The sequence below is a fragment of the Podarcis liolepis genome, assembly GCF_965112155.1.
Source record: "Podarcis liolepis genome assembly, chromosome: 3".
NCBI classification, from domain to species: domain Eukaryota; kingdom Metazoa; phylum Chordata; class Lepidosauria; order Squamata; family Lacertidae; genus Podarcis; species Podarcis liolepis.
Window position 1 is genome coordinate 80,330,340 of NC_139557.1, and position 18,922 is coordinate 80,349,261.

Below are 18,922 nucleotides of genomic sequence, written 5' to 3' on the forward strand. Positions count from 1 at the left end.
TATATATCTCCATAGCTATAATATAAGCACTGAAATGGGGGAATAGAGGCTGGTGGTTCATATGGCTCCACAGTTTTTCATGGTGCCTGCAGGGAGCAGATAGCCCTTATGTAAGGACTACACACGCAACATGGAAAAATAAATCCTTCTTCCCCAGGTGGTCACTATTAATAGGCAGGTTGTGATGGGGAGATTATGGTACATGCATTGCTAGGATTAAAAACTTATAAACTGTTGGAAGCTTAAAATCCAGTTGTCCATTTTAAATGAGTAACATGTTAGGAAAAAACACTTAATTGAGAACTTAAGCTTGGGAAATAAACAGCATGTCAAATGGCATGTTACCTATTTTTCTCTGGCAGTGGAACATTTTGGCAGTCTGGTGAGCTAATCAAAAAGAAAACATTTGCATGTCTTCTGTGGATAAGTATTGGAGATGCTCAACTATCATCTTCTATTTATTTATTTGTTTAATGTTAAGAGACCCATAGCTAATAAATGATTGTGCTCTTCTCAACTAGTATGCTATTTGAGCAATTTCTGTTCAGGAGCAGACATGATTTGTTACAATTACATTTATATCACTCCCTGCCCTAAATATGATATTTGCTCTAGATTTTATATTTGCAAACTCATTGACATCCAAGAGAAGAACTGCCCCATGAAAATCTCTAAATAGCTGTTGATTTCAGAAGCAACAGTTTTTATCTCTTGGTACACTGTCAGATAAATGTAGATTTCTGGTATTCACCAACCTTGTTTGATTTGTGATGTTGATAATAGGCAGATAATCCATAACAGCTATGTACACAAATTGCTGTGCATTATCAACAACACTATAGATAGCATCAACATCCAAAACCCTGTCCTTAGGGCATAGGAGTTTGGGAGAATTCTGTGAAGATAAAAAGGCTGAAATTTATATCAGAAGTTGTACAAAGGATAGGATTTACTTTTTCATATTTCTTCAGTGTAGAATTAATACAAATGCTATTACACTTCCTCATTTTTTTAAAAAAAGTTTAGCAGTTACATCCAAATTAATCTGAGGAAGTTACTGTCTGATGTGCCATAGGATTCAGCCCAACCTTTTCAAATATGAATACAACCCTTATCTCTGATACTGAAATGTAGGATCAAGTAGACCCAGCAAAAGACCTAATAGATTTTTTTGTATTCCTTACATTTTAAACAGACCCCCATAAAGAGCCAGCATGTGTATCCTAATTTTTTAAAGTGCTAAAACAACATGTTACTTCCTGACATTCCTGCACAGAAGCTACTGCAACCAAACCACTGTCAAAAACCATATTTTTTCAAATTAGGGCTAACTATATCTGCTCAACATGTTGAGCAAGATAATGATAGTTGTGGCTGTTGAAAGCCATTGTTCTATGAAACTTGAAAAATTTATTGTTGGCTTAATGCAACTGGCAAGCTAAGCCTTCAATGCTTATGTTACATTTTCCATTGTGTTACTTTTTTTTAGGTTCTATTCCATTTCCTTTCTTCCTTGTCTGCAAAAATTATACCCAGTCTGGCATGTGTGGTGTGTGCCATAGCTATATCACTGTTACACCCTGGCTGTCTGTGTGATAATAATGCAATAATAAATAATTCAAACAGTAAAGTCATTAATACTGAAAAGCAGTCAGCAGCTTCCACGACCTTACACAGAAAGTACATGTTCTTTTGTGTTTATCAGAGAGATGATTTTCTGTTGCTTAGCAACTATACCACAATGGTTGCTGAAGATAGAGCACCCAGACTTAAAATTGCAGGCACAAAGCATAAAAAGGAGAAAGAGGTAGTCAAGACATACAAGGTAAAATACTCTTGCTGGCATTCTTTACCACATGATAATGTATGCACACTGTTGGTGGGTTTTTTTATCCAGAAATGTGTTCTCTGATGGCTACGAGCTGTCCTGTATATTAACAGCAAACTTCTTAGCCCCATGTTAGGTGAGAGATTCCCCAAACTCGGCCCTTCAGATGTTTTTGGGACTACAATTCCCATCATCCCTGACCACTGGTCCTGTTAGGTAGGGATGATGGGAGTTGTAGTCCCAAATCATCTGGAGGGCCGAGTTTGGGGATGCCTGGGCTAGAGGATCCTCGTGGCTCCTTCCAAGTCTATAGCTCTGTAATTCTACAAGTGGATACAGTCGTACCTTGGAAGTCGAACGGAATCCATTCCAGAAGTCCGTTTGACTTCCAAAACGTTTGAAAACCAAATTGCGGCTTCTGATTGACTGCAGGAAGTTCCTGCAGCCAATCGGAAGCCGCAGAAGCCCCGTTGGATGTTCAGCTTCCAAAAGAACGTTTGAAAACCGGAACAGTCACTTCCTGCTTTCGATCATTTGGGAGCCAAAACATTTGAGAACTAGGCTGTTTCTTCCAAGGTACGACTGTACTTATGCAGCCACAATAGCACCATTCTCACATGGGAGGGTGATATCAGCAGGCTTGAACTTGCAGAAATACAAAACAACTCTTCAGGGGACAAGCCCTTTGTAGGTGGGTGGACTTAAAACCTGATGATGACTGAGCATTCTCAGGAGATGTGGACTGCTGACTGACTGGAGGGGGAACAAATAGAAAACTGGGTGGGGATTGTATGTAGTATTCTAGAAAAGGTACTGCTGACTGGCTGGGACAGAAACACTCCAGACATCATATTTTTGCAGGTTCTACTTGCTTAAGAACTAATAAAAGAGAGGTTATAAGGGATCTGTAACGGAAGTTGCATGTGACTTGTTTTTGTTCAGGTGGATAGGTCTCTTTTCTTGCTGATTTAAATCACTGAATGAAATTGCCTTCATTTAAATCAGGGCTGGTAAGCTTTTTGAAGCTGAGGGTCATTTTGACCCATGCTCAATCAGGTGCCACATGTTAAAGTGGGAATGGCAAAAGTGTAGAAGTAGGCAAGAACAATTTGGGAGGTCTTAGGAGGTTACAATATGCTTTTTGTACTTGCAAGAGTGGTCCAAAACTTTTAAAAAGTTTTTTTTAAAAAAAAACTCAATTAGGTTTTCTTAAAAAAACTAAAAAAAATGTTTTTGAAATGGACAAATTTAAAAACCTTCTGTATAACAGTAGGTACCAATGGGATCAATAACCTAGAATAACTAAAAAATAAATTAAAATAATTTTCATTTTTTAAATGACAAATCTGGTGTACCACAAAAAATTGGCCACTGGGAGACTATTGGAGCAGTCATTGATAGATAGATAGATAGATAGATAAATAAATAAATAAATAAATAGATTTAAATCAGTGTGGCTAACCTGTGGCCATGAGGTTTTTAATACTCTCTCCCCATGCCTGAATAATTGGGTTGTAGTCTTCTTTGAAGCTATAAAAAATGTTAAATGGGTTCTGAAGAGAGCAGGAAGTGGTTAGTTTATGTGTTACACATCACACATTTCATTCTTCTTAAGCACATTTTAGCAAGGCAGCTGTAGATTGGAATTGTGGACAGCTTCTAAATAATAAAAATATAGACTGTGTCAGAGATCAGTGGCAGCCAAGTTCTAAGGCGTTGATGGGAGCCAGTCAGATGTTATTTAAGAGGAAATGTGAAAATATTAATTCAACCTGAACTTACATAGGGCTTTAACACCTCAACCTGTCTAAAAAGAATATAATAAACAAAGAGCACAAGCACACAAAACCAAAGCAAACCAACACAAACGTGACTCACCGAAACAAAGACTTCTGATTTGGTTTCATTCAACTCAAGGGCCAGTTTATTTTCAGTGCCATATACTGCATACAGTCTCTTAGACCAAAGAGGTGGGATTTTGCTCTTGGATTTTAGTGAGCTGTACAAGGCAAATATCTTTTGTAAGTCTAACACCAGGCAGCTGCAGTTGTATACAATGACTCCAAGCTCTTTCATCTGTGAAGGAGAAGTGCATATAATTGAGAGCACATTGCCCAGCAAAAATATCTCAACTGGTCAACATAATTTGGTCAGAAGTTCATTACTCTGAGTAGATAGTCTCAAGTGTGATTGCCCCTGTGCGAAATAAATGCATTATTAGGCCAGCACCTTACTGTAAAGAAGTTTCAAATATATTGTTAATATTGTAAGTATTCTTCCGAATGGCTAACACATTGATAATAATAATAATAATAATAATAATAATAATAATAATAATAATAATAATTTATTATTTGTACCCCGCCCATCTGGCTGGGTTTCCCCAGCCACTCTGGGCGGCTTCCATAGAAACCAAAAATACACTAAAATATCACACATTACAAACTTACAGGGCTGCCTTAAGATGTCTTCTGAATGTCAGGTAGTTGTTTATCGCTTTGACATCTGATGGGAGGGCGTTCCACAGGGCGGGCGCCACTACCAAGAAGGCCCTCTGCCTGGTTCCCTGTAGCTTTGCTTCTCGCAGTGAGGGAACCGCCAGAAGGCCCTCAGCGCTGGACCTCAGCGTCCGGGCAGAACGATGGGGGTGGAGACGCTCCTTTAGGTATACTGGGCCGAGGCCGTTTAGGGTTTTAAAGGCCAACACCAGCACTTTGAATTGTGCTCGGAAACGTACTGGGAGCCAATGTAGGTCTTTCAAGACCAATGTTATGTGGTCTCGGTGGCCGCCCCCAGTCACCAGTCTAGCTGCCGCATTCTGGATTAGTTGTAGTTTCCGAGTCACCTTCAAAGGTAGCCACACGTAGAGCGCATTGCAGTAGTCCAAGCGGGAGATAACTAGAGGATGCACCACTCTGGCGAGACAGTCCATGGGCAGGTAGGGTCTCAGCCTGCGTACCAGGTGGAGTTGGTAGACAGCTGCCCTGGATACAGAATTGACCTGCACCTCCATGGACAGCTGTGAGTCCAAAATGACTCCCAGGCTGCGCACCTGGTCCTTCAGGGGCACAGTTACCCTATTCAGGACCAGGGAGTCCTCCACACCAGTCCACCCCCTGTCCCCCCAAAACAGTACTTCTGTCTTGTCAGGATTCAACTTCAATCCATTAGCCGCCATCCATCCTCCAACCGCCTCCAGGCACTCAAACAGGACCTTCACCGCCTTCACTGGTTCTGATTTGAAAGAGAGGTAGAGCTGGGTATCATCTGCATATTGATGGACACCCAGTCCAAACCCCCTGATGATCTCTCCCAGCGGCTTCATATAGATGTTAAAAAGCATGGGGGAGAGGACGGAACCCTGAGGCACCCCACAAGTGAGGGCCCAGGGGTCTGAACACTCATCCCCCCCCCCACTTTCTGAACACGGCCCAGGAGGAAGGAGCGAAACCACTGTATAACAGTGCCCCCAGCTCCCAGCCCCTCTAGACGGTCCAGAAGGATGTTATGGTTGATTGTATCAAAGGCCACTGAGAGATCCAGCAGAACTAGGAAACAACTCTCATAATGTGATAATGTGGGAGTCCTGCTTTAACAAAGTAAATCTTGGGACACAACACAAGTATTTGATTTTTTTGAAAGTTAAATTTATATCCAGCGGAACATGGTGGAAGAAAGAAAATTTTCTACACATCACTAATAATGATGATGATGTTGTTGTTAATAATTGCATATTACTCATTGCCTAGTCCTTTATATCCTCAAAACTACTGCTCTTTATGAGACTCAACTTGGTTCAACTTGATATTCACAGCTGAATATCATGTACTAACATCAACTTCAATATCTACTTTCTATTTCCTGGGGGAAAGTACTGTTTGCTTTTCTTAGCCTAAGCCTACTGAAAAAATCCTGTTCAATATAAATATGAATGCAAAATGTTTTTATTTTTCCTGCTACCTACTGTGATTGGAATAAAAACCCCAAGGAAGTTGAATATATTAATATAAATATCAGCTAATGTTTCATCTGTGTACAGCTGCACAGTATATTACTTTAAGTGATAAATATGTATTATTCTCCCCTTGTAGCAGCTAGATTGCATTTTTAGTCCTTTCCTTAGATTTACTGTAGCTTTATACTACTCTGTTTTATTGCTTTGGTTACATCCCACATATATTGCTATGCTGCATTTTCCACAACACTTTTTGCAAATACTTCCAAACAAGGGTTACCAGACGTCCCCAGTTCCCGGATTTGCAAATCTGTCCCTGGACAAATTCCGTCCCCGGAATGTCCCCAGATTTGCAAATCTGTCCCCAGGAAACGTGGCAGCGGCAGCCTCAGCAGCCCGGAGCCAGCCTGGTAGCGCAGTTGGCTCTGGCTGGCTTCAGTAGCTGCTCCTGAAGTCAGCTGGAGTCAACTGCACTACTAGGCTGGCCCCTCCTGGGCAATGGTCGCCCGCCCGTGACTCTCGAGCCTCCCTTGATCTGTCAAAACAAAGGGGGAAGGAGATTGGGGAAGGCTTGGGAATCACGGGAGGGCGGCACGCCGTTGCCCGGTTTAAAAAAACCCCTGCACATTTATGTTTTACAGGGTGCGAAAGAAGGGCTTTGCAGTTTTATACAATATGCATGTGTGCTTGGGCCTAGGGTCTTTTGCCTCACCATCCCCCCTACTACTCAGCTTCAGGGGAAAAAAGTGTCCCAGGATTCATTGAAAAAAATCTGGTAACCATATTCCAAACACAAGAAACATCGTAAGACATCATCTTCATGCACTTAGAGAGAGCCAGGGATTGTTAATGCATTGCTAACGGGCCATATACTCCCCCAAGGCTTTGGCAGCCTACCAAGGCTTTTTGTTGGTGGGGCAGAGTTTTGTCAAGTTTTTCACTGACTGTTATGTTCCGCATTCCACCACTATGATGCTGATGTGTTCCTTTTTGGGGGGAGGTGTCACACGTTGCCCTAAAGTCCACTAAAAGTTGATGCAAGAAGTGGCACCATCATGACTTTTCTGCTTTTCAATCTTTAGGCATGAGCACATTCACAAAAAATTCTGTTCAAAAGAAGAGTGCATATCCCATTAGCAGTGGCTCCATTTCCAGTGCTTCATACTTCTGAGTCCACAAGACAATGACTGGAAGAAATTGTATCTCTTGCGGGACATCAGACAACTGAAGATGAGAGATGAAAATACTGTAGCTACAAAAAGAGAGAGAAAGAGGTTGGAGGGAAGGATGCTGGGAACTGGGGGGAAGAAAGGAGGGGCTGTAATTCTATTGTAATTCTGTGAAAACCCTAATAAGCCATAGATAAAAAGAAAGGAAGAAGGGAAATGTGATGATGTAGCTGAAATCAAAACGGGGAGAGAACATCAGCTTAAAAATCACTTGAAATAATTTATTGGTAATAATCCTGTAGAAAATCTAGGGGTAGCAGGTCCAGACTGTGGCCTAAGTCCTATAGAAATGTAGGCTTGCTTAGGGCCATTGAAACCAATAGGTTTAAGGCTGTACTTAGGTCTGTGCTTTTAAAAAATCACATAGAACAGAAAATTTCATGAAGTCTAACATCTCCTAATTACAGTAACAGGAAAAGCCACATCTGGTGGAATTTTTCTTTTATGCAACTCATTTTTACCAAGCCAACTCTTCTATGTAAGCCTATCCAGACATGTGCTTTATTTTTCTTTAGCTACTGTTTATTTTTATCATCTTTTGAATATTTTTACATACCTGTTTTTATAGATAATTTTAATGCTCTTATGTTTTTTTAAAAAACCGATCAGAGGTTTTCTTGCAATCATGCAGCACATGAATGCTGCCAATACAACTTGCAGTAGACAAGCCGATCTCTCATTTCATAATTCTAATTCTAATTTCAGAACGGGAAAGGAGCCATCCATCGTGAGAATGATATAATGCTTGCATTAATTAAAAATTTAAGCACTGTCTAATTATAGTTCTTTGAAATACTGTATGGAGGATTAATGGACACAATTATGAAAACATCACTTGCAACTTCACAGTCGCCCTGGCATTAGGAGAAATACATAGTTGTGCAGTCCACGTGTATATGATGGATAGGGCCTAGTCTACGGTTGGAATCCAAAAGCTCTAGGGTAGGGAGTGTCAACTGGGTAGAGGTGTGCCTCCATCCAGACCTGCTAGCCACCGCCTACAGAGTGAAACCTGTGTGACTCTTCTAGCACAGAGGTTTCCCTTCTGTCCATCAAAACAGGACATTCCAGGGAGGAACAGGTGTTCCCCAGGTCAGGTTGTGATCTTGGGTTGTGGGCAGTGCTGTGCCTAGTCCTAAAACTAGCAGATTACAATAACCATTCATAAATCTGTTGTCGTTATTTAGCATTCCAATGCAATGCCACATATTTTAAACTAGTATAACGAATAAACTAAACTGATCAAGCAGTATAGCAATGACCTAATTATAATTTCAAGGCACAGGATCTACACTGTTGTTCAAAGCCTTGTTATTATGGTGTGTGTTTTTTAACGTTATTATAGTACAGTATATAGAGAGAGTTTTTTTTTTACTGTAAACCATCCTGTGATTTTCAGATGAAGGGCAGCATAGAAATTAAATAAATAAATAAATTTGGTAGTTTGTCTTTCCAAAACTGGAAAACAGGCACTGATGTGTAAAATTATCATAGTCATACTGGATCAAATTCCAGCATAACAGCATCCCAAGTGGAAATGTGAAAAAATAGTTCCTTTCAGTATTATTTGATGTACAGTAAAAGAACTTAATTCAGCTGCCTGTCATTAATGTCCTATCTTAAAAGAGCCAGCTGGGCCTTTTCATAACTTCAAAAAAACTCATTAGCTTCAAAACAGTAAAAGACTGATATAGTGTTCTTTTCACCATATATATTTCCATAATGATAAGATGCAGCTCTCTTGAACAGAACAAATCCTGCCTTGGCTAACAAATCTTATTGTAAACTCTGGCTTGGAAACATTGAGAGATGAATTGTTTTGTATATTTATAACTGGCCCAGTCCATAAGCGCAAGAGGTTTTTAATTGGTGCCACTTGTACTCGGTTACATGTGAGACTTCATTCTAAAGATGGACTGCTTTAAAGTGATTGTTTGTTGAAGGAAACTTTATTTGATAAGTTGAGTCAGAGCATATAATAAAGCTCGATCAAAGCAAAATCACAGAGTCCAACTCATTTCCCAAGTTTATAGAGTCACCAAGCAACAACACTGGAGGAAACATGTTGTTTTCTGTTGTTTCCTCTCGCTCTCCAGGCTTCCGTGAAGGCAACCAGAAGCTTCCGGCTACCGCTGCGCTCTGGAGACTTCAGGCGGCTATCTGGAGAGCGAGAGGGGTCGGTGCACACCGACCCCTCTCGCTGTCCAGGCTTAAGTGAAAGCAACCCGAAGCCTCCGGAGCACAGCGGGAGCGCTCCCACTGTGTTTCAGAGGCTTCGCGTTACTATCGCTGAAGCCAAGGAGCCTGCATTCGCTCCATAAGATGCACACACATTTCCCCTTAATTTTTGGAGGGGAAAATGTACGTCTTATAGAGTGAAAAATACAGTATATTTGTTGTATAAGATTGTCAATAAAGTATTAAAAAAAGAAAAGAGTAGTGAAAATCCATTCGCCTATTCACAGCTCTGTACAATCTTACTCAGAGGTCCAGGACCCTTGTCCTATTAGGTCAAATAGGAAGCCTCTATTTGTGGTTGCTATCAATAAAGATCAGCAACAGCCAGCATTCATACATCACCCAGGGCACCTGATCAAGAGTCATCTCATCTCAGAAGTCTGGAGAATATCAGAAAGAATAGGAGAGACTCTTACTGTTTTTATTTTCTCCAAAGTTCAATGCAAATCAAAACTTGAGCAGGGATGGGTAAGGAATGTGAGCTATGGAGTATTCTTTTCACCAAATAGTCTGAGGCACTTGCCCCCAGTTGAATATATTTGTTGACCATGCTCTTACTACCCCCAGATCTCCTCCTGCAATGTCAGCTCCTCGCTTGCCATGACTTCTGATTCTGCTCTTCAGCCAGTCCATATGCCCAGACCACATGTGGGTTCCAGAACAGCCCCCATTGGGGAATCATGCTTTAGTCTGTATCATGTTAAAACTGCTTTGCAGCCTAATTAGTAAATGCATTTAAAATTATATATCATTGTATCTACTACAAAAGGAATCAGTAAGCTACATTAGCTCCTTCTTTGGTTTTGCTAGAATGCAATATACAGGCTAGTTAGAACGAAAAGATTCACTTCTGTTACATCTCCAGGGGAGAGGCTAGAATGATAGATGATAACTTCCCACTCCAGCTGCATGGGAAGAGACAGATTATTGGCACTCACCATATTTATCAGTCTAGAGTTTTCTAAAAGAATTGCCCACTGCTTACAATTTAAGCTATTGCTTCTGACAGGAATTTCAAAAAAGGAACAGAATGAAAGACATGCAAATACAGAGATGATTTGATAAAATCTCCTGTTATTCAGAACACTGCAGTCTAGTGCGCGACAAATACAAAGTCAAAGAGCGCTTTTCAGCATGTTACTGCAACCAAGAAACATTACTGAATGGGTTGTTTTTCACACATGAGTACATCTGAAAACAAATGCTGATCAATAAGAATGGTTCCTTGAGGGATTTTAAGATGCTGAAAATACAAGCACAATTTCCAATTTTTAAAAATCGCGTAATAGGTCTTTTCTTTAAATCCATCGGATCCTTACTCCTGCATATTTTCTGTAAAACTAAAGATTGTGTAAGTTTAGCGTGCAAAGCACAATTTTCAAGAACATCCTTAAGGAACAAAGACATTTGCATCAACACAATACAGATAAAGACTTGAAATGCCACCCCTAGACCACAGACCGTACTTAATTTACTGCCACAATGCAAGATGTCATAATTAGAACAAATTGGGAACTAGTATCGTTTCTACTAATTACAATGTTTCTTAGTTTTAGCTGGGTAAAGAAGCAATAGCTCATAGGTTCTGCCATAAATAAGAACAAAGTCCTAGAACACAGATAAGTGCCAAACAGTTTAAAATAAGTAACCAGTGTAGTGAAGAGGGGCTGAGCAGGACCGGGCCCATTAGCTAAAGTGGTACCTCAGGTTAAGAACAGTTTCAGGTTAAGAACGGACCCCCAGAACTAATTAAGTTCTTAACCCAAGGTACCACTGTACTAAAGTCTGTCCCTGCTGAGAGCCCCTCTGACTGAAGAGCAAGATAAAAAAATGCTCTAAATGAATAAATAAACTGAAAGTACCTGCCACAGTGACTTCCATTCTAAACTGGCACTTCCAATGTATACATGCTGCCTATCCACAATCCAGAATGATGTCTGCAGATGGCCATCATTGTAAGCCGTCATGTTTATAAAAATCACTTCAGCACCTAAGGAATACAAGAGCATAACAGTTAAAAGTTGTGCATAAGGAAACAAACAAACAAACAAACAAAAGCTTACATAGTCAATCACTTCAGAGTTTCACAATGCCATCTTAAGCATGGAGTTCAGTGCAAGTGGACTTAGGAAGGCATACTCAGAGACGCAGTCCAACCCTGTGCTATTGTTCAGTGGGCCTTGTTCCATTACAGGAACTTTATAGCTACATTTATTATCACATCTTTCTAGCTACATTTTACACTGTACTGTAAGGTAATATCTGGGAATCTTGTCAAAAGCAAAGAATTTTAATAGTCATCAGCTACAGCTCTTCAGAAGCATGAGCTGAAGTAATAAGAGTCCTTCCGGAAGGACAGTTGGCTAGACAGAGACAGAACTCTCTGGTCATTAAGAACCACACACTTTCTTTCCAGTTCTTTTTTGTGCAGTGGTCCATGTCCAGTCAGGAAATTAGCTTTTAATCTCTCTAAATCCATTTTCTTGCATGACTTAGAAGGAGAAGGCAGTTCCTCCTCTTGACAGGCACCACAAATTTCTCTGCTGATCCCTGGCCTGGATGGTACATGTGTATTAAGGACAGGGGTAGGCAATCTAAGGCCTGGGGGCTCGATGTGGCCCAATTGTCTTCTCAATCCAGCTCATGGACAGTCCAGGAATCAGCGTGTTTTTACATGAGTAGAATAAAAAATTCCTTCCAGTAGCACCTTAAAGACCAACTAAGTTAGTTCTTGGTATGAGCTTTCGTGTGCATGCACATGTGTGCTTTTATTTAAAATGCATCTCTGGGTTATTTGTGGGGCAAAGGAATTTCTTCATTCCCCCCCCCCCAAAAAAATATGTAGTCCGGCCTACCACATGGTCTGAGGGATGGTGGACTGACCCATGGCTGAAAAAGGTTGCTGACCCCTGATAAAGGACATTTCTTATGCAGAACTGGTGAAACTAACCCCCCCCAAGGCCATCTACTGACATTATTTACAGTGTCAATTGTAAAAACATTAACTACAATAGCTACAATAACTAACATGCAAAGATTTCAATGTTTAATTAAGGAAAAGTAGGTTAGATTGAACTACGCTTCCTAGAAACCTTTAAAAACAAGGTGATTAACTCAAAGCCTGTAGGCCACATCTGCACCCAAAGGCTTTTTGTAGCCTCTAAGACTATCCCAACTGCATTCTTTTTTAAAAGACAAAACAAAACAAAATTAAGCACTTCTGTCTGTCCCTTACTATAATGCCATATTCATAAATGGTTCCTTGTGGCAACTCAATTAAAAATATAATCGTATTAATTAATGAGTGCTCCTTTTGGTCTCCCTGCTGTGATACTGTGATTGTATACCAGCAGAATATTTTTCTGACTCCTCCAACCCCTTCAAAATGTGTCATATATAAAACATTATTTAATTCAACAATGCATAATTCCCTTAGAAATATATTAAGAATTAATATCTGTTATCTGCCCCATAGGGAGTTGGACTAAATGACCCTCAGGATCTCTTCCAACACTGCAATTCTATGATTCTGTGATCTACTTAATAATAAACTAAATGTGTAAGGCAGACAAAGCATCTCCCTGTTGGAACTAGCCTGCCAAGACTCTCCAACTTTTTTCCCCTCAGAGAAACAGGGAAAAGTAAGACATTGTCCCCATTGGAATCATTGAAATCCCTTGTGGATTGTTCTGCTCGTCCACCTGAAAGCAGTTACTCTCACAAGCCATCCCAGCCATATTAAGATCTTGCCACTCTGCATATTGTAAGATGATTTTCTGCACACACAAATGACATGGCCTCCCACCTATAATTCTCTATTCTTAGGAATACTTGAGAATCAAACCGTCAAGAGTTTGAGGCACCATGTTATTCTTGCCTTGCGCTTAGTCAATATGGCTAGAAGAAATATTCGCAGTGCAGTTGAAGATAATTCAGTTGCAGATGCTTTATACTATGAGATCTCAATATGTTTACTTGGAGTAACACATTACAGATTTCATGGAACTTACTTTATAGTATGTGAATTTAGTATCATTGGGTCTTATTAGAGGTAGCAACTAATAAAGAAGTGCAGGGGTTTAAAAAAATATCTTTATAAGAAACAGAGTACCGTATTGGCCTGAATATAAGCTGCACCCGAATATAAGCCACACCTTTAAAATTGGAAGGGGGGGAAAGAAAAAAAGAAAAAATACCCAAATACAAGTTGCTCCATTCTTCACTGCTCCTGGCTGCATACTGGACAGGCGGGTAGGGGAGCCGCACTGTGTTGCTGGCGGCCTTTCCCCTTCATCGCTCTCTCCCTTCCCGGCCTTGGGGGAGAGGACAGGGAACTAAGCCTCACTTTAAATTTTCACGGTGGGAATTTGGGGGAAAAGTTAGGCTTATATTCAGGCCAATACGGTGTGTGTGTGTGTGTGTGTGTGTGTGTGTGTGTGTGTGTATATATATATATATATATATATATGCAGGTTTTGGTGTCTTCGGGTGTCTTCCCGTGTAAGAGTTGGGGTGTCTAGGCGACGTTTCGACGAGGTCTCACTCGTCATCTTCAGGCTGGTGCTTTCGGCTTCTTGTTACTGGAACAGAGCTGGAACAAGAAGCCGAAAGCACCAGCCTGAAGATGACGAGTGAGACCTCGTCGAAACGTCGCCTAGACACCCCAACTCTTACACGGGAAGACACCCGAAGACACCAAAACCTGCATTCCTGTACCCGTGAAAATCTACGAAAGCATATATATATATATATATATTTGTTTTCGTAGATTTTCACGGGTACAGGAATGCAGGTTTTGGTGTCCTCGGGTGTCTTCCCGTGTAAAAGTTGGGGTGTCTAGGCGACGTTTCGACGAGGTCTCACTCGTCATCTTCAGGCTGGTGCTTTCGGCTTCTTGTTACTGGAACAGAGCGGGATCTCAGTGTTTGAGTTCCTATAAATACTGTAGAGGGGTGTGGTGTATTGCCTCAAAAGTTCTGGGCAGAGGGGAAGTTCCCAGGCTAGTGTTCTTTTCTTCTTTTGTTCCTTAATTACTTGAGGGATATCTTGAGTGATTTCTTGAGTGATATTCTGAGTACCACTTAGGTGGGTCATTAGGTGTGGATTAGTTGCTAAAGCCTTCGTGTCTTGACCTCTTGAATTTGTGAAGAGTTTTTCTGGGAAGATGGCTGTACTGCACTTAGTTGTGCTTTGGCTTGGCTTCGTGTATAGGGGCGAGCTGTGGTTTTGTGCCCTGTGCCAGCCAGATCTGTGTAGGGATTGCAGGGGGGTGCAGCATCCGGAGGTGCCACTATGGTTTGGTTACTGGATGGTGTCTGTAATTTATCTGTGGAGAGGGTCTGGGTTTGGGTCTGGTGTGGTTGATTGGTGGTGGCGTTCTGTGTGCCTCTGGATCTGGTGTCGGTTTTTGTGGGGAGGGCTAATTTCCAGATGTCTGGCAGGCGGGACGTGTCGTCACGCTTGTTCATGTTGTGAGGGTGTTTCTCTATCTCGATGGCTTCCATGATTATTCTCTTGTGGTGATGTTCCATGTTAAAGAGCAATTTGGAATCTGCAAAATTAATTTCGTGTCCTGTTTCTTTCATGTGTTGGAAAAGAGAGGAAGATTTTTCTTCTTTTTTGACGGCATTCTTGTGTTCTGCGATACGTGCATTTATTCGTCTGTTTGTTTGTCCAATGTACGTGGCTGGGCAGACTTTGCAGGGTATTTCATAGACCCTTTGGTTTTCCAACTGGATTTTATCTTTGGGGTTTCTGAGGATATTGGCTATTTTTTGGTTGGTGCAAAAGGCTGTTTTGATATTGTGTTTATGGAGGATTTTGCTAATTTTATCTGTAGTGCCCTTGATATAAGGAAGGAGGGCCATGCCATTGTTTTCTTCCGTGTCTTGGTTTTTGGGGGGTGTTTCTTTTTGGATTAGCTTCTTAACCCTGTTTTGCTGGTATCCATTGGCGATTAACACATTTGAGAGATTCTGTAACTCAGTTGTCAAGTGGTCTTTGTCAGCCAGGCGTTTGGTTCTGGAGATGAGGGTCTTGGCTACGGAGTTTATTTGTGCAGGGTGGTGGTGTGATTGAGCATGTAAGTAGCGGTTGGTGTGTGTTTTTTTCCGGTAGATAGTGTGTCCTAGGGAGCCATCAGGTTTTTTGTAGATTAGGACGTCAAGGAAGGGAAGCTGGTTGTTGGCTTCTATTTCCATAGTGAATTGTATTTTGGGGTGTAGGCTGTTGAGATGTGTGAGGAAGCTATCTAGTTTTTCTTTCCCGTGTGGCCAAATTACAAAGGTGTCGTCAACCTATCTGAGCCAAAGTTTGGGTTTGTGTTCTGACTTGTCTAAAGCATTGGTTTCAAAGTGTTCCATGTACAGATTTGCGATGACCGGTGAGAGGGGTGATCCCATAGGTGCTCCTTCTATCTGTTTGTATCTTTGTCCATTGTGGATGAAGTACGTGTTGGTTAGGCAGTGGTTGGTCAGGTCCAGGATGTATTCGGGGGGATTGTATTTGTTTTGAATGGCTGTCAAGGCTTCATTAATGGGCACTTGTGTGAAGAGAGATACAACATCGAAGCTCACAAGTAGGTCATCGGGATGTAGGTTTTGCTTCTTTATTGTTTCTATGAACTGGAAGGAGTTTGTAACGTGTGAAGAGATGGATTCTGCATAGGGCTGAAGTTGCTTAGCGAGAAATTTAGCGAGATTTTGTAGAGGTGAGCCTATGGAGCTGACTATTGGTCTGAGTGGTGTTCCTTCTTTGTGTATCTTGGGGAGGCCGTAGAGTTTGGGGCATCTGGATGATTTTTCTCTGGGGATGATTCTTAGCTGGATTTCTTCACTGATAGGAGAGGCTTTTATTTTGGATTTGGTGGTTTTTTCCAGATAGGTGGTGGGATCTGTTTTTATAGGTTGGTAGGTAGGGTCTTGGAGTAGATTTGATAGTTTTGCTTGGTAGTCCGATGTGTTCATCACAACAGTGGCATTACCTTTGTCTGCTGGGAGAATGATTATGTTGTTGTCTTTCCTCAGGTTGGTGAGTGCTTTCTGTTCTTCTTTGTGTAAATTGCTTCTGGGTGGTTTGCTGGAGCAGAGGATGTTGGTGACTTCAAGTCTGATTTTATTGGCTTCATCTGGGTTGATTTTGGTTAGGCTAGCTTCGACTCCGCATATGATGTTTTCCGTGGGGATGCGTCTCGGGGTAACTGCAAAGTTGAAACCTTTGGAGAGTACTTTGGTTTCAGTTGAGGTGAGGATCCTGTCTGATATGTTATGTACTGTTTGTTTCATGGGTTGTTGTGGAGGGTGGCTGGGCTTCTGGCGTCTCTCTAGTTTGTGGAGTTTGTTGGTGTGTGTGTCTGTCTTATGTGAGGTCTCAGTTTCAGCTCTCCAGACGGCTAGTTGTTTGCATTTGTCCCAGAGTGCAGGGTGGATTTTGTTACAGAGTTTGAGGTGAAGAGTGAGCAGATCTTTGTTGGTTTGGTTTAGTAGGTATCTTTTCTTATGTAGTTCGTTTCTGATTAGGGATAGTTCAGTTCGTTTCAGGATCCTTTCGGTAGCTGGGGTTTTAGAGTGGAATTTAAGTTGGAAGCATGTGGGAATTAAGTTGTTGTCTCGGCAGTTGCGTAGGAACAAGAGATCACATAAGATGGTGGCTCTTCGGATTTCTAGTTTCTCGTAGGTTCTTGTCAGCTGGAAGGTTTCCTCCCCGTAGAGGTGAGATATTTGTTTTCGTAGATTTTCACGGGTACAGGAATGCAGGTTTTGGTGTCCTCGGGTGTCTTCCCGTGTAAAAGTTGGGGTGTCTAGGCGACGTTTCGACGAGGTCTCACTCGTCATCTTCAGGCTGGTGCTTTCGGCTTCTTGTTACTGGAACAGAGCGGGATCTCAGTGTTTGAGTTCCTATAAATACTGTAGAGGGGTGTGGTGTATTGCCTCAAAAGTTCTGGGCAGAGGGGAAGTTCCCAGGCTAGTGTTCTTTTCTTCTTTTGTTCCTTAATTACTTGAGGGATATCTTGAGTGATTTCTTGAGTGATATTCTGAGTACCACTTAGGTGGGTCATTAGGTGTGGATTAGTTGCTAAAGCCTTCGTGTCTTGACCTCTTGAATTTGTGAAGAGTTTTTCTGGGAAGATGGCTGTACTGCACTTAGTTGTGCTTTGGCTTGGCTTCGTGTATAGGGGCGAGCTGTGGTTTTGTGCCCTGTGCCAGCCAGATCTGTGTAGGGATTGCAGGGGGGTGCAGCATCCGGAGGTGCCACTATGGTTTGGTTACTGGATGGTGTCTGTAATTTATCTGTGGAGAGGGTCTGGGTTTGGGTCTGGTGTGGTTGATTGGTGGTGGCGTTCTGTGTGCCTCTGGATCTGGTGTCGGTTTTTGTGGGGAGGGCTAATTTCCAGATGTCTGGCAGGCGGGACGTGTCGTCACGCTTGTTCATGTTGTGAGGGTGTTTCTCTATCTCGATGGCTTCCATGATTATTCTCTTGTGGTGATGTTCCATGTTAAAGAGCAATTTGGAATCTGCAAAATTAATTTCGTGTCCTGTTTCTTTCATGTGTTGGAAAAGAGAGGAAGATTTTTCTTCTTTTTTGACGGCATTCTTGTGTTCTGCGATACGTGCATTTATTCGTCTGTTTGTTTGTCCAATGTACGTGGCTGGGCAGACTTTGCAGGGTATTTCATAGACCCCTTGGTTTTCCAACTGGATTTTATCTTTGGGGTTTCTGAGGATATTGGCTATTTTTTGGTTGGTGCAAAAGGCTGTTTTGATATTGTGTTTATGGAGGATTTTGCTAATTTTATCTGTAGTGCCCTTGATATAAGGAAGGAGGGCCATGCCATTGTTTTCTTCCGTGTCTTGGTTTTTGGGGGGTGTTTCTTTTTGGATTAGCTTCTTAACCCTGTTTTGCTGGTATCCATTGGCGATTAACACATTTGAGAGATTCTGTAACTCAGTTGTCAAGTGGTCTTTGTCAGCCAGGCGTTTGGTTCTGGAGATGAGGGTCTTGGCTACGGAGTTTATTTGTGCAGGGTGGTGGTGTGATTGAGCATGTAAGTAGCGGTTGGTGTGTGTTTTTTTCCGGTAGATAGTGTGTCCTAGGGAGCCATCAGGTTTTTTGTAGATTAGGACGTCAAGGAAGGGAAGCTGGTTGTTGGCTTCTATTTCCATAGTGAATTGTATTTTGGGGTGTAGGCTGTTGAGATGTGTGAGGAAGCTATCTAGTTTTTCTTTCCCGTGTGGCCAAATTACAAAGGTGTCGTCAACCTATCTGAGCCAAAGTTTGGGTTTGTGTTCTGACTTGTCTAAAGCATTGGTTTCAAAGTGTTCCATGTACAGATTTGCGATGACCGGTGAGAGGGGTGATCCCATAGGTGCTCCTTCTATCTGTTTGTATCTTTGTCCATTGTGGATGAAGTACGTGTTGGTTAGGCAGTGGTTGGTCAGGTCCAGGATGTATTCGGGGGGATTGTATTTGTTTTGAATGGCTGTCAAGGCTTCATTAATGGGCACTTGTGTGAAGAGAGATACAACATCGAAGCTCACAAGTAGGTCATCGGGATGTAGGTTTTGCTTCTTTATTGTTTCTATGAACTGGAAGGAGTTTGTAACGTGTGAAGAGATGGATTCTGCATAGGGCTGAAGTTGCTTAGCGAGAAATTTAGCGAGATTTTGTAGAGG

General features: G+C 41.7%; 1 protein-coding gene across 1 annotated transcript in view; it reads right to left on the reverse strand.

Moving 5' to 3' along the window:
- The window catches only part of PLD5 (phospholipase D family member 5), a 112,300-nt gene that overhangs the window by 15,016 nt on the left and 78,362 nt on the right, over positions 1–18,922 (reverse strand). The window contains exons 5-7 of the mRNA XM_083496897.1: positions 11,113–11,240; positions 3,707–3,904; positions 756–895 (exon numbers count right to left, since the gene is read on the reverse strand). Of these exons, the coding sequence (XP_083353023.1) occupies positions 756–895; positions 3,707–3,904; positions 11,113–11,240 (466 nt within the window). The remainder of the gene's footprint in view (positions 1–755; positions 896–3,706; positions 3,905–11,112; positions 11,241–18,922) is intronic.